The sequence below is a fragment of the Dipodomys merriami genome, unplaced genomic scaffold, assembly GCF_024711535.1.
Source record: "Dipodomys merriami isolate MVZ:Mamm:240054 unplaced genomic scaffold, mDipMer1.0.p SCAF_2, whole genome shotgun sequence".
NCBI lineage: Eukaryota > Metazoa > Chordata > Mammalia > Rodentia > Heteromyidae > Dipodomys > Dipodomys merriami.
In genome coordinates, this window is record NW_027203381.1 from 11,728,460 (window position 1) to 11,744,707 (window position 16,248).

Genomic DNA, 16,248 nt, shown 5'->3' on the forward strand with positions numbered 1-16,248 from the left:
GGTCATATTGTTGAGCAGCTCTTACCATTGTGATATAAACCAGGGAAAGGAGCATGGCAGGTTTGAGTGAGAGGAGACAGGGTCTTCACTCACTGACTCATTCTGATGCACCTTCTGTACCTAAGAGCAAAGCCTCACAAGGCAGTGCAGATACGGAGCCAGATGGGCTCCATTCCACTAGGAGGGTGGTAGGCCAGACTGCACCCAGCACCCTCGTTGGAATGGGCTAAGCCTAGCACCACCAAGCACTTATTCTCTCTGCAGCTGAACCTTGTTTTGCTGTTGTTATTTTGTTCATTTGAGTTAGGTTCTGGCTATGCAGCGTAGGTTAGCCTCAAACTCATGAGCCTCTTGCTTTGTCCTCCTAAGCGCTGGAATTGCAGGGTACATCACCACACGTGGCCAAGGAGTTGAATCTAATAAATGCATTGATGGCTTGACATGGTTCTGAGGTCCAGTGAGACCATCTGAGCATCCATGCCAATGCTCAAATTCATTGTCAAGCTACATGTACCCAGCAGCAGAGGCAGAAAGTTCCCAGTAACCTTTCAAAAAAAATTTTTCCCAGTTCCCAGCTATGTGTGACAAAATGACTGTTGAATAGAAGCAAATGTCGTGATCAAATATTTTTAGTCTTCCTTGTTGGCGTGTGAGTCATTTGGAATGACAGATTGTGTTTTAATGGGGAACAAAGACCTTACCAGAACCCCATCCCTTTTTCCATTTATTCTTTGCCATCCTCTGGTTCTTAGGAAACCTCCTCCAGATTTCGCAGGAAGCTGCCCTGTGCTGATCCCAGACACACATCCCATAGCTTCCAGGTCCGTTAGAACTCTGCGCCTCACCACGAGAGCTCAGCTCTAGTGTGCACAAGTCCTCTTATGGGACAAACATACTGAACTGGCCTTTTAGCCAGGATGCTTCCTGTGCCTGCTTGAAACTTTAGAACATCCTCAACCCATTTAGGGTTTGTTTTTTCTTAGGGAGGATGTCATTCTTTCTATTCTGTGGATGTCCTGCCCTGGAGGGGTTTGCTGGGTATCTGTAGGAGCCTCCTTGCTTGCTGGGTGACAGGTTGAGGGTGTGTCTTGACAGGAATGACACCTCTGCCCCTACCACCTGCAGCCAGGAGACAGGTGCTGAAGGGAGGAGGGAAGACAAGGAGGAGAAGGGAAGAGGTACTGGACTTTCATGGTATGCCAGAAGCCTCTCAAAGAAGAGACACCTCTTGCCATGTATCTATTTCCTGTTGGCTCACAGAAGACCCTCTAGAATGAACGAATCAAATGTTGAATGGATGATTAAGAAGATGAATTGGAGCCAGATGCCAGTGGCTCACACCTGTCATCCAAACTACTCAGGAGCCTGCAATCTGAGAATCAGGGTTCAAAACCAGACTAGGTAGGAAAGTTCATGAGACTCTTACTCCAATTAAGCACCAAACATGCTAGAAGTGGAGCTGTGGCTTAGTGGTAGAGTGCTAGCCTTGAGAGCAAAAAGCTCAGGAGCAGTACCCAGGCTCCAAGTTCAAGCCCCATGATTGGCACTGAAAAAAAAAAAGAACTGGAAAGTTTTGAAGATATAAGATAAGCAGCCAAGTGTGTGTGTGTGTGTGTGGGGTGGATAATGCAAATAAATCATGGCTCTAGGGTTGAATGATTGATTTATAGATTTATAGATGATAGATTTATCTATACATTTACTATCTGGTCATTTGGGCAAGAAATCCCCCCTCTCTGTGTTCTAGTTTCCTTATCAGTCAAGCTGAGGGGTTGGAACAAATCTTCTCTAATGTTCCCTCTCTTGTTTTTAAAATTCTCAAAGTGAATGGTTGCTATGCCTACCCCTGGAGCTTGGCCATTTTTTCCTGGCCCCAGCATGATTCCATTCCTCTGAATTGGCTGATGATGGAGAGCAGTTATCCTTGAGCAGGAAGTCAGGGACTAACAAAAGAGGTTTCTTGGTGATGGTTTATGTACACTGGTGGCTCACTTGGTGAGAGGGGAGAATGTTCCAGAACATTCTCCAATGTTCTGTGGAGAAGGAGAAAGACAACATGCATGGACCCAATGTAGATCCTTTTTGAAGCGAGCCACAGCGAGCTGGTACTAGAGTTGACTTTTCTCCTGACCCAACTCTGGCCCGAATTGCCTAATTCTCTCTAAACACTGTAGAATAGAGATAAAGATGAGCTCTCTGTTGATTTTATTTCCAAACCCTGCCTTTTGAAATTGACATAACTGGTGGGTACACCCCTGGCCAGGCCTGACCCTCCGGTCAGCAGACCCCCAGCCTCTGTCTCTGCTCTTTGGCTGGTCTCCTCAAACAGAAGCTTCTGGAACAATATCGACAACTCAGATAAAATGCAGAGCGACATGGGCTTTGAACCCCAGGGCTAACAGGCTTATCACATCTGGTCATATCTCTGTTGCTTCTATCTCCAAGGGTAAAAGACCAAAGTTTTGTTCCATTCTCAGAGCAGTTCTGCTGGGGAAGGGGCAGGGGGGGGTGAAGGGGGGGGGACAGGCTGGTCCTGTGGGTGGGAGCACAGGGCCTCGTTCTCAAGGCCCAATAAGATCAAGGAGGAGGCCATTGCAAGTCTGCCATACGGAGAGATGCTCTTGTTTGAGTTGTCTACATCAATAAAAAGGAAGTATCCTGGTTAAAGGCATCAGCTCCAACATTAAATCCTCTGCTTCATCTCTTCCAAGCTCTGGTCTTGGGTGGGTGATCTATCTATCTATACTGTATATCATCTATCTATCTATCTATCTATCTATCTATCTATCTATCTATCTATCTATCTATCTATCTATCTATCTATCTTTCTATCTACCTATCATCTATCTATCTGTCTGTCTAGCTATCATCTAGCTATATTATCTATATTTATAGCACCTATATATCTATATCTGTATGTGTCTTCTCTGAGTCTTAATTTCTCATTTTGAAAAGGGGAATAATAATACTGTTACCCAGTAAAGGCTGTCAGGAGGGTTATATATGTTCAATCATGCTTGTGTGTGTGTGTGTGTGTGTGTGTGTGTGTGTGTGTGTGTGTGTGTGTGTGTGTGTGTGTGTGTGTGTGTGTGTGCTGGTACTGGGCCTTGACCTTGAACTCAGGGCTTCAAGTTCTTTCTTGGCTTTGGTATACAAGGCTGGTGTTCTACTCTTTGAGCCACAGCTCCACTTCTGGTGCTTTTTTTGCTGGTTAACTGAATATAAGAGCTCTTTGATTTTGTGTGTCCAAGTTGGCTTTGAACCTCCATATGGGCATCTCAGTCTCTTGAGTACCTAGGATTCTAGGTGTGAATCATTATCTCTTGGCATGCTCATGTTTTTAAAATGATGCTTGGCACGTGAGATGTGCCAAATAAAAGAGTGGTTCTCTGACTTCAGCATAGTTAAGAATCATCTGGAGAATTCGTTTACATGCAGCTTCCAGAGCTTCATTCCTGGGATGCCTGGGTTGTTCAGTTCTTTCAAGTTTCAGCTCAAACATGCCACCCCTTGGCCTGGAGTTCTGCACAGGGCCCCAAGTCCTTCCCGTTATTCCAGAATGCATCTTTTGTGGCTGTGAAGCAATCTGATCCAGGGCCAGAACTTCATTTGGAGGCAACACCTGGCCTTACCTCACATGATGCTATTTATATCCTTTATTCAATTTAGCTTCTTTCAGATTTCTCAGGAAGCTACCCAATGCTTCCTCCAGACAGCACATCCCACTGATTCCAGATTAAGTAGACCTCTGCATCCCGTCCACAGACCTGCGATTTAGATACCTGCTGCAGAAGTAGGCATGGGTGTGCTGACAAGATGTGGGCTCAGACTCCTGAGGTGCTACATAATGTATGGTCCATATATTTCACTTTGCTGAAATGCAAAGAAAAACTCTGCATTCCCTCATACATGTGGATCGAAGACTTAAATTGTGCATGAATGATGCATTTTCCCCTGATTGCTGCCTCTCCCTAGTGCCTTGCCACTAAACAAAACTCCTAAGGCAAAGACCAAGGAGCACAGTGCATGGCTCAGATATAATGGTCAGTTATAATTTCTTCTTTTTCCTCCACTTCCTCTTCTTCCTCCTCCTCTTCCTTCTCTTCCTTCTCCTACTCCTCTTTCTTTTTCCTCTTTCCAGTATCAGGGCCTGAACCCAGGGCCTCAATTTTGTTCAGTTTGCTTGTTCAGCTGGTACTCCACCACTTGACTCATTCCTCCAGCTTTTTTGCTGGTTAATTAGATATGGACTATCATGCACCTTTCTGGAAGGATTGGCATCGAACCATGGTCCTGTAGATTTCATCGCTATCAGCTTACTGAGCAGTGAGGATTATAGGTGGGAGCTACCAGTGCCAAGCCTTGGTGATCATTTCTTGAATGAAGAACTTTCTTCCAGTGGAAACCACCTGTCTTTCTTTCTGTCACATGTCCTAACCCTCCATGACATGTGTGGTAGGATTTATAAAATTAATTTCATGGAGCTCTTTGGTTCCTCCTTCTTGGAACTAGGCCTGATATTTGAGTAGACTGTCCTGAATTGGGTGAGTAGAACCAAAGATGTTTAAACAGCTAGATATTTTCCTTCCCAATGAAGCAGGATTTTGCCAAAGGGGAAGTATTTGGGGGACAGTAGAATGTCTTTACTAAAAGAATTTTCTAAGATTTGAGAGATGAGTTAAAGACCTCATCTATATGATCTTTGATCTTTGGTCATCTTTGAAGTAAAGCCTTTTTAATGTAGTATGTATGTATGTATATATGTATGTATGTATGTATGTATGTATGTATTTGATTATGGGGCTTGAACTCAGGGCCTGAACACTGTCCTTCTTTTTTGCTCAAGGCTAGCACTCTACCAGGTTGAGCCGCAGCACCATTTCTAGTTTTCTGGTGGTTAATTGGAGATAAAACTCTCAGGGACTTTCCTGCCTGGGCTGGCTTCAAACTGTGATCCTCAGATCTCAGCCTCCTAAGTAGCAAGGATTACAGGTGTGAGCCATTAGTTCCTGGGGTAAAGCCTTTTTTTTTTTTTTTTTAACCAGTCCTGGGGCTTGAACTCAGGGCCTAGGCATTGTCTCCAAGCTTTTCTTTTGTTCAAGGCTAGCACTTTACCACTTGAGCCACAGCACCACTTGTGGCTTTTTCTGTGTATGTGCTACTGAGGACTCAAACCCAGGGCTTCATGCATTCAAGGCAAGCACTCTACCACTAAGCCACACAGGAGAGAATGCTCTGCCAGACAGCCTGGCCTATGGGCTGCTGCTGCTGCCAGAGTGGGTGGGTCTCACAGATGAGTGGCATTGAGATGGTCTTGGGCTGGGCGGGGCCGTGAGTGAGGGTGTGCCTTGTGGAGGCTGTGGACTGAGTGCAGGCAGGCCTGCAGGGCTGTGCGTCCATCCGCCCATCCTTCCTTCGGTCTGTGTGACTTCGGGAGCATGGAGCAGAGGGCGAGTCTGGGTGCTGAGTGAGGGAGCTGGGCCCATCCTGGGGAGCCTCAGGGTGATCATCAGGGTGGGGGATGAAGTTGGGCTGCACTTGACACAAAGTATAGTTAGGAGATTACTGTCCCACCCGGGTGGGTGAATCAGAGGTGGGGAAGGTGGCAATACGATGCTCTTGCTGTCTCCAGTGCCTTCTCCATTCTCTCAACCCTTCTGATTGGTGTTTGTACCCACTCTCCCACCCACCATCCTTGGGCCGCAGAGGTCCCCAGGGCCGTCCGCATCGTGTGCCGTCCCTGCTGGTCCTCCTCGGCTGACCTGCCAGCAGGGCTGGACTTGGTCTTCCCTCCGTCACCCTTGAATGTCCCACCACCTACAGCCCCTGAGCCTCAGTCTCTCCTGGTTTTCCTTCTTCCTCTCCAGCCACTCTTCTCTCCTGGCTCCACTGCCCCTTCCGGTCCCAGATCTCTCCCTGCCCTTTCCTGGCTTTAAATGCCATCATGTGCCCATGTTATCTGAACGTCTCATCCCACGTTCTTCTTGACCCCTTTCTGTGGAGGTCTGTGATGACCATGTCAGTCTTTCCGCAAAGGGGCATCATCTTTTTTTTCTTTTTAACCATTCCTGCCCCATGGCCTTGGCATGTCCTAGTGTTCCAAATGCTCTTTCCAGCATCCTCAAGGAGACATTACATGTCTTATACTACTCAAAGCCATTCTCTACTTAATTTTTCCCCTTGGTGACAGCAATGACATACATTGTAGTTAAGAATAATCTTTCCCAGTACCGCTAGCTCACACCTGTCATCCTAGCTACACAGGAGGCTGAGATCTGACAAACATGGTTTGAAGCCAGCCAGGACAGGAAAGTCCGTGAGACTCATCTCTCCAATTAATCACCAGAACACCGGAAGTGGCGCTGTGGCTCAAGTGGGAGAGTACTATCCTTGAGCTGAAGAGCTCAGGGACAGAGCCCAGGCCCAGTTCAAGCCCCATGACTGACAAAAAAAGAAAAAGAAAAATCTCTACTACAATACACACTAGAAAATATATTAAAATATATGCATATACACACTATTATATACTAGAATATATTTTATATAATGTACCATGACATGCATTGTTATATATAATATATAACCCATTATTATATAGCATATATTATATAGTATGTATCATGGCGTATATAATGCATATTATATATATTTTATAATATGCACACACACACTAGAACATAGAGATCTATGATGCATATATCATGGTGGGTAAAAAGATCTGCTTTTTGCTTCTCTTGTTGAATGCCTGTGGCAGACATGCCATATGTATTTGTTGACTGAATGAGGGAATACATGAATAGGAAACCCCACCTTGTCCCTTTCCACTTGGGAACAAAGCTGTGTGAAGGCCGCTGATGGAGCTGCAGTGTGGAAGCTGGGATGTGTGTGACTTCTTCCAGAAGTGTGAACAGGCAGAAGAGTGGGTTGAACGGAGTTCGTCTGACTGACTAGGGAAATATCCTGCAGTAGCGTCCACTGAGGGTTTGGAGGTGAGGTAGATTTGGTGAGTAACAACATAGAGGTAAAGACAGGCTACAAGAGAAAGACAAGAACAAGGATGAGGATAGAGAGGAAAACTAAGAGGAAAGTGAGATGTGTGTGTGTGTGTGTGTTTATATGTGGTGGGACACACACCTTAAAAAAAAACCTTAGGAATAGTTGAGACTGAAGGAATGAACAGATGGTTGTAGCACCTAAAGAGTTGAAGAGGAAATACTGGTTGCTGGCGTTGGAACACTGCACAAGGAGGTAGAGAGCTGGGAACTACGCGGTTGCTTGGACCTCTGGATAGCTGTTCTCTTCTTGTCTGAGCATCTCAATGATCCAGTGCCAGGCAGGAGTGCAATGCGACCCAGGACCAATTCCAGGCAGGCCTGAGTGAGCCTATCAGAGCCTTGATGGGATCAAGCTAAGCGAGTGAGTGGCTGGGGGTGGGAGCGAGGTGGGCAGATACGAAGCAGCTGCTGCCCTTTTGGAAGGTTTTGCCCTGATCAGACCAAGGGAGTGCTGGTAGCCAGCGGAAGGGTGGGTGGCTTCAACTTGCAGAACTGGGTGTCTGCCTCAAGGTCGTGGAGGTCTTGGACCCACTTGCTGTGACCATTGCTCTTTTCCTGCCACCAGCAGTGTGGGTTTCCCAACGCTGCTTCTCGGCCACCAAAGCTAATATTTGTCTCCCATTACCCAGCATTCAGTCTGTTACATTTTAACTAGGGACCAGGTTCAAAGGCCTGGCTGTTGTTGAAACCCTCATTACGTGGGTCTGTCATGTCCTCTGATAATCTCACTGCAGGGATCTTCCAAGTAAACAGAGGCTGCCAAGAAGGCTAGAGGTCCACAAAAGGGCCAAGGTCTGTGCAGGAGGTAGGAAGGGAGCGGTCCCCAGGGCCTGGCCTGTAGAGGCGGATGAACAAGTGAAATGATGAGATTTCAAGACAAACTCCAAACTCATACTTCTTGCCATCCTACTAATATCTAAAACTCTTCACCAAACAGCAACTCTTGAACAAATATGTCATTGTTGGACCTCATGAAAAATTCCTGGGAATGGAAAATTCCGTGTTCAGACTATGGTCCCTTTTGTCCTTTGGATCTGCTGGGCAAAGGGCTTGCACCGTCCCTGGGACAGCTGTGCCTGAGACACATGAAGCCCGTGCTTCACGCCGTGACAGTCTCTACAGCAAGAGACCTGCACAGCTTTCCACCAGGGAGTGATGAGCTGGCCCGTCTACCTGTTACCTAGATGTCTTGAAGGAGAAATTTTCTATGGGTTTCAGAGGTTCATCCCTGCCTTCTCCTCCTGCCACCCTCCCCCCTCAGACACTCACTGTTTTGAGACCTGACCCAAGTGGGGCTATTCAGAACTCACCGAGAACCAGGTGGCATCATTCTTGAGCCACCATTAAGTCTCCACAAGTTCTGAGGTTGGCTAGGTAAAAGCCAGAGGTGAACTCTTTCTAGGAATAGATTTTACAAGTGTTGTATGGAATGAGTAATTCTTGTTTAATAAGAAAGACAGATGGGCGGATGGACGAGGACACACGTTATGCCCTCAATATGCTTAAGCCATGTGTTCTGCGAAGACTTGATTCCGAAAGTGTTTGCAGGCCTTCCAGACACCTACCACAGGTAAGATGAGATCATTGTGAAGGAGCTTCAAATCAGACAACCCATAATACTTGATGTAGAAAGAAAAAAGTGACCCAGCTTCCATAATTTTTTATTAAATATTTGACACGTTGAATCACTTCTTTACAGCTTCATCCTTTTTTTTTTTTTTTTTTTTTTTTTGTCACAGTACTCTTTTTGCCATCAGGAAAACAAGCTACAATTTCTCTTTTAGATTCCCTCAAGAAAGAAAAGCAAAAAGGACTTGTTCTTACACCAAAACATTTCCTGTGTGTATCAAATTCAACCACATTTTAAAGCTATTTGGATTGTGAAAATGAGCAGTATTCATACATTTTCTTAAAAAAAAAACAACCCTGAAGGTAGTTTGGTTTTGACCATTGTAAGAAATAGTAGTTGGCTTTCTTTAGGAGGTGAGTTTAGAGTAGAAAGTTATTGAACACTGAGAATTCATTTGGAATGCTTGAAATAGTTTTCACCTCAAAAGTCACTTTCCCCCCCATGTTTTGTTTGATAACAGATCATTAATTAAGAAATGATAGCAAATTAACATCATCTTCCTAGGGTTCTCTCAGGCTCGGAGTAGCAGGATATTTAAGGACACAGCTTGGAAAAAAACTGCAGAAGGAACTAACTTCTCACTCCCTTTTGAATCCAAATGGCCCATAAAGGTGTAAAAATGCTATACAAATATATACATGTATATTTGGACAGCATACATATGTATATATGTATTCGTGTTTCATACAGAGTCGTAAAGGAAGAACAGAGTCACCCAGAATTAACATGAAGGAAACTGTTAACGATTTAGGTGAAATTAGTCAATACGAGGGGCAGAAGAACTTACACAGGAACAGACATTTGTTGACACAGGTTATGGTCACAAGAAAGAAGACAGAAGGTCAAGAATGCAGTACATGAGAGGTCAGGCACCAACAGCGATGTCCTGAGGTTCCTACATTACTCCTTACAGACAAAAGCAACCAACAAAGGGACATGCACTTTAAACATGCACTGCTTTGAGTGTAACAGCTTTTAACAAAGGAGAAGACATTGAATGCCGTGTTTTCTTGGAAAGTATCACACCAACAGAAAACTATGCCTTTTCTACAAACAGTACACAGGCTCATGTCCTAATGCTACAGCATTTTCTCTGACACACCAAAACCACTCTGGAGTAGAGTGTCCATATACAAGTGTAATATATACACTGTTCATTAAGGCTTATATAAATTAAAAAAGTGGTCCAAAGTATATCACATTTTTCTCCCCAGTTTTAAAAGCTAAAGTACAAAGTGGAGTTTGTAAGTCCCCCCACCCCCAACACAACTCAGTCCTAAAATTGGCAGTTTCGACATGAGTTAGGATGTACCCCAATGCCTGAATAAGACAGAGGTAGTATGCGATTTTCTGGGGATTGACACAGGCAGCCGGGGTAGGCAGTGATCCTGCACAGCAGCACCCCTAGTGGCCAGGTAGAAAATGACACCAGACAGCATCTCCTCAGGGGTGCTGAGGCTGATGATGAGAGGAGAGCCAGCCCAGCTGGGCGGCGCCGGGCTGAACCCAGGCTCTCTTTGCTCAAAGCCTTTACAATTCCAGAGGTGAGATACAAGACAATTAGGAAAATACAAGATCCAATTGGTAAACTGGTAGATCTTAGCACAACTAGAATTTGCTGGACAGGAACTTGGCTTTCCAGAGAGCAAACTGGGATCTGGCAAGAGCAAAGGTACCCGTGAAATACTGAGAGTGGTTCAAGTATTTTGCTCACCATTTCTCAGACTATGCCACTGGGTCCTTCAGGTGGGAGGAACAATCTCTGCGAAGTCACTTTAGGTATCATTTGCCATCTGAAATTAGGAATGTCTGATGTCATCTACCCAAGAGCCTTGGAGACAAAATAATAAACGTATCTGGTTCTCGTGGTTGTTAGAGGTCTGGCTACTAAGAAACAAAAACAAATGCCCCCCACTCCCCCAAACACTAAAGGACTGCTGTTTCCAAAAAGTAAAAGTAGATGTTCTAGCTAGATAAAGAAAGCACATTGAGGCCTAATATTTCAAAGAGACAAATGGAGGATTCCTCCTTTGCTGCAGAGGCTGACAGGAGAGAAGCAACATGCTGCTGAAGTTAATCCAAAGTCACCCAGAGAGCAGGAAGGGAGCAGGCACAGAAACACCCGAGGCTTGGAGCAGCCAGTGATGCTCTGCCCTTGTGCACATCCCCCGAGGGCTGCATACACCATTTGGCTTCCTGGTAAAAGGCCTGCATGACCGCCGCTGCTCAGGAAGCCAGAACTGGGACTGCAGTGGGTAACAGAACCAGGCAACAGAAAGAAGGGAAGAGTGTTGAGGGGCATGCAGAAGGGCTCCAGCCGGCGACAACAAACCAAGCCTGGCTGCAAGCAGAGGTGTCACCCAGAGGACCAAAGAGTGGGCATCAGATTTGGAGACAAAACACACAGCATTTCAGGCAAAGAGTGAAACTTCACAAACTGCTGAAGACTGGCGAACCAAAACCCTCCAGGAATCTAGTCGTAGTTTTTGTTCCCATCAGCTATGAGTAAGGGACGGATGATCTGAAGTGTCCCTCACGTTTGCAGCCTTCAAGGGCTCCTTTCCCATTCGGCTGTTGAGATAGATGATCAGAAGCTTTCCTTTTTCATACTTCTGATGTATGGCCTAATTTGCATTTAGTGAATAATCTGATTTTTTTTTTGGAAAGAAAATACAGAGCTTACAAAATGACAGAAGAATCCCAGTTCTCAGACTAGCATCTTATTTCTCCTTCTTTAATTACAAAACCCACCAAAACGTACTGCTCTCAACTCAGGCAGGGCTCTGAAGCAGACACCTGTGAAGCTTACCAAAAAGGTGGACTTAAAATGTTTTGCTTGCCATTGTCAACTGCAGGGGAAAATGCCACCAAGAGACAAAAACAGTGAGTGGCATTGTCATTATTTTTATAATTAATACCTAAGTTGTCTGATCATGGTTAGATATTTAAAAACCACCTTGGAAGCCGGGCGCTGGTGGCTCACGCCTGTAATCCTAGCTACTCAGGAGGCTGAGATCTGAGGATCGCGGTTCAAAGCCAGCCCGGGCAGGAGAAACCGTGAGACTTCTATCTCCAATAAACCACCAGAAAACCGGAAGTGGCGCTGTAGCTCAAGTGGTAGAGCGCTCGCCTTGAGCTGAAGAGCTGAGGGACAGCGCCCAGGCCCAGAGTTCAAGCCCCACGACCGACAAAAAAAAAAAAAAAAAAAAAAAAAAAACCACCTTGAAGGGGAGCCAATATTCAGCTCTGTTGGAATCCACCTTCTTTTAGAACCTCAGACCTCTGCATTCCCTCAGACAACTTATTTATAACTACAACCTTCTAGGGCTTCTCATGTAACACCCAGAGTTGCCTAAATACAGGCAACTCCTGACACCAGAGGTTCTTCGTGCTCCTGAATGGCATGACCACATCTAGTACAGCATCAGTTAAGACCTCGGGGTGACCAATCTCACACCCAGTCCCAGAACATGACACGACTCTGCAATGGAGATGACCCAAACTGCCGAGACAATCCTGAATTTTTTGGCCACAACTGGCTGAACAACTTGACCACAGTGGATCACACGGTGTCTTCTCAGCCACTTTTACGATAGACACAACTCAGACAGTACACGGCACTGAAGCATGCAACAGGTCATACAGAACATAGTTCGGTTAAGTGGATAGTAAATAGATACTGGTAAGTCCGGTAGAAACTGCAAAACATTGGGCAGCACAGCATCTGTAGGCCCAGCTTCACCTCTGAGTTTTTATACACTCACAGCCAAGTTCACAAAGGATAGATATTGCACTGGAAAGATGGGCGCAAGTTAAGAAAAACTCACGTTTAACATTTATGATAAACGAAACAAACCAGATAGGACCTCCATGTACTATATCCAGTGCCTTCAGATTTGGTGCAGTTAGTGCCTAAGAGCGGGCGAATGAGCTACCGATAAGGAACACACAAGAGATAAGAGATTAGATGCATCTGGCTCCCACAGTTTTTTGAACCAAGCAGTGGTGGGCTTCATTCTATTACAAACAGAAAAGAAGAAAATAGAATAAAAGGATGGCTGTACAACAACAGGAAGGGCTAAGGAATTTTCTCCAACCCTGTCTCCAGTATGCGCTAGCACACCCCATTGCTTCTAAGGAATGGTGGTGTGATTTCCTTTCAGGTTGACACAAATATATCATGCTATGTTACAATTCTCTCAGCCTGTCAGCTATTACCTAAATTTGTACCAAAAAAAAAGTAATATCCAGTTTATTTTCATTGTGACTATGGAAAACGAAATCATCACTATGCTGAATGTTATATTTGAAATTCTCTCAAAGTACTCGTCTTTAGAAGGGACAAAAATTAGTCTTCTGTTTCTAAGAGGGTGGGCCTGTCAAAGCACTTAAAAAAAATGTCACTGACATGGAGCCTGGTATGAAATCCAAATACAAAAACAAATAGGGTCACTCTTCCAAGTACATGAGACATCTTTAATTGTAATGAAATAAAATCTGAGACTTGGTCTAAATCAGTTTTAAAAAGTAAACATGAGCTGAAATACTATACCTGTAGAGTGATTAATTCCATTCATTGTCATTAGAAAGTATGCAAAATATTTATTAAGGGCTTGCCTGCAGAGGCACAACATAAATAGAACACATCCTCCTGAAATGTAATTAGTGTACAGGTCAACCAGTTGAAGTTGGTGGTGGAAGAGGCAGGGACTGGAGCCTGGTCTGGTTCCTGCGGTGGAGCTTGGCGTGGCCTGGAGAAGGCTAGGCTCCAGTAGCCAGGCTGTGCAGCTGCTCTCTTGCCACCGGCCCTGCAAAAGTCTTGTTAGACAAATGCAAAAGTGCATGCGGAACTTGCTGGATGGACGGCGCCCCCCTGAGGCAGGAGACCTTAATCCACCCCTTCAAATCCTTGGGCATTTTCCACGGCCATGAGAAGTTTCTCACGTAAATCTTCGAAGGTTTCGTATGGAGGTAAGTCAAGGCGATTAAAGCTGCAGACGAAACAAAGTTTAGGTGAACGGCCAACGTTTGTAGGCACAACAACCTTTCCTAGATTTCGCTAATGGGTGTTCTGTATTGGTACAACAGAACAAAAAAGATGTGTGTGTTTAGGTATACGTACATTTAAACTTTTCTTTGGTGCCAGGCTTTGGTGTCAGGACCTCTTTCTGTTCAAATGTTCTAACCCTTCAGCCACATGTCAAGGCTTTTGTGCTTTCACTGTTTTTTTGGTTTTGTGGCTTTTTATTTTCAGATAGGGTTTTGCTTATTGTGCAGGCTGACCTCAGGCCTTGAGCCTCCAAGCTATACCTTTGGTGGCCTGTGCCACCATGCTCAACTTATTTTTTCAGACTGGGTTTTGCTGCTTCTTTAGTTAGGGTGTCCCCACAATCCTTCTGTCTCAGTCTCCAATTTGGTCCTTGATCCTCCTACCTAATCCTCTGGGATAGCTGGGATCTCTGGCATATGTCACCATGCCCAGCTTCACATCCACAATTTGATAACTAAAAAATATATTCTAGCTACGAAACTGTCCATACCAGACAGGTACGGACAAATCTACAAGAGAAATGAATATTTTTCTTTCTTCTTCTTCTCCTTCTCCTTCTTTTTGGTTGGTTGTGGGGCCTGAACTCTGGGCCTGGGCACTGTCCCTCAGCTCTTCAGCTTAAGGCTAGTGATCTACCACTTGAGCCACAGTTCCAGTTCTGGCTCTCATTGCTTATTTGGTGCTGAGGAATCAAACCTAGGACCTCATGCATGCAAGGCAAGCATTCTACCACTGAGCCACCTTCCCCACCCCAAAAATGAATATTCTAATCATCCATGAAGCATCTGCTGTAGCCAGATGTGGAGCTTAGAATCCATCTGGAAGGAAGGAGACCATAAAAGCAAGGTAACTGCCAAAGCATGGAGCACAAAGGACCCATGCTTCAAGAAGGAGAAGTAGACAGAGTGTCTCCACATCTGAGTACTCTTTCTGTGCCAGTACTGGGGCTTTAACTTGGGGCCTTGTGCTTTTCTTTAGTTTCAAAAGTATCATGAGAGTGCCCGATTTGAGTGTTTACTTCTATCACTTGAGCCACATCTTCACTTTCAGCTCTTTGCTGGAGTCTCTCAAGACTTTTCTGCCTGGGTTGGCTTCCAACCCTGATCCGCAGATCTCAGCCTCCTGAGTAGCTAAGATTACAGATGTAGCCACCAGTTGGTTGTGGCAGACACAAGCTCTGGCACCCTCATTGCCCCTAGAAAGTCACACTGCTTCTTAAGGAACAACAGGGAAAAGCTTGGGCAGAAAAGCCTACACATGGACTTCGAGTTTGGACTGGTGAGCGTTTGCTGAACACTGCATTAAAAGCCCACTGGGCCCTGTCTGCCTCTGCAGAATCGTCCAAGAAAATATGGAGGTGGCCTCCTCCCCTGACAGAGCCTTCTTGGGGTGCTGCACTCCAGGCCTTGCTATGATGTGTGGACATCACCCATTCCTTTAGCACAATCATACGATTACTGAGTTCTAGAAAATTCTGGCTTACTGACAGGTGTGTGAGCCCTTTTAAAAACCAATGTTTCTATAGGAAATTTTTAATCCCAGGTTCTAAACAGCCACCTTAAGGAGTGACTGAAAACCCAACACCGGTGAACAGTGATTCTCAGACCCGTGAAGGAAAACGCTGGTTTAGAGGAGGCCTGAGAGCACGGGGCCCTTTATCCATTCACATGCAACACCCCGGGTCTTGTTAGCATTGATCAGCCTGCTCATTTTCCAGCCCACATCACTGTCCTTTCAGTCGTGAGCTACAGATGGAGACAGGCAGCATTTGTATCCCTGTACACAGCTAGACACTGAAGACACCACTGGCCTACTCAGAGGGCTGGTCACTCACCATGTGTGAGCTCTGGGCAGTTTTTCAGGACTGCCCCACTGCTCTATTGTAAACAGCTGAGGTCCATTGGAACCTGAACAAAAGAGAAAAAGACCCGTCATCAAGGCTATGGTGGAGGACAACACTGCGATGAGAATTGCTGAAGGGGAAAGGCCTGGCGGCCAGGACTATCAGGGCAGTCTGGGGGGAACACCAGGCCGGCATGGATTCTACCTGCTGGGGAGTTGGAACCTAACCAGGTCGCAACCTCTGCAAGATCTGCAAGTGCAGATGCTGCAGCCTCTCTTTTGCAGTTGGTAGAGTTCCAGTCCCTTAAAGTCTGTTTATAAATGCTACCTACAAACGTAGCATTTGTGTTGTTTTTGTGCTGGTCCTGGGGCTTGAACCCAGGGTACAGGTGTTCTCTCTTACAAGGCTGGTGCTCTACCACTTGAGCCACAGCTCATCTCCAGCTTTTTGCTAGCTCATTGGAAATAAAGAGTCTCATGGACTTTCCTGCCTAGGCTGGCTTCACATTGTGATCATGAGATTGCAGCCTTCTGAGTAGCTAGAATTACAGGTGTGAGCCACTGGCATCCAGCAATACAGCTCTAAAAGATACATGCAAATCTTAACTAAAAGAAGGAGAGAGACACCTTAAATTGTCCTTTTTCAAGGTGCCACATCCCTGGAGGAAGAT

The 16,248-nt window shown here is 45.4% G+C and overlaps 1 protein-coding gene across 7 annotated transcripts in view; it reads right to left on the minus strand.

Annotated features, from left to right (window-relative positions):
• Positions 1 to 13,261: 13,261 nt before the first annotated feature.
• Nedd4l (NEDD4 like E3 ubiquitin protein ligase) overlaps positions 13,262 to 16,248 on the minus strand; it is a 303,787-nt gene continuing 300,800 nt past the window's right edge. For all 7 annotated transcript variants that reach the window (XM_070029054.1, XM_070029053.1, XM_070029050.1 and 4 more), the window contains 2 exons: positions 15,570 to 15,642; positions 13,262 to 13,676 (listed from right to left, as the gene is read on the minus strand). In XM_070029054.1, the coding sequence (XP_069885155.1) occupies positions 13,574 to 13,676; positions 15,570 to 15,642 (176 nt within the window). In that variant the 3' untranslated portion in view covers positions 13,262 to 13,573. The remainder of the gene's footprint in view (positions 13,677 to 15,569; positions 15,643 to 16,248) is intronic.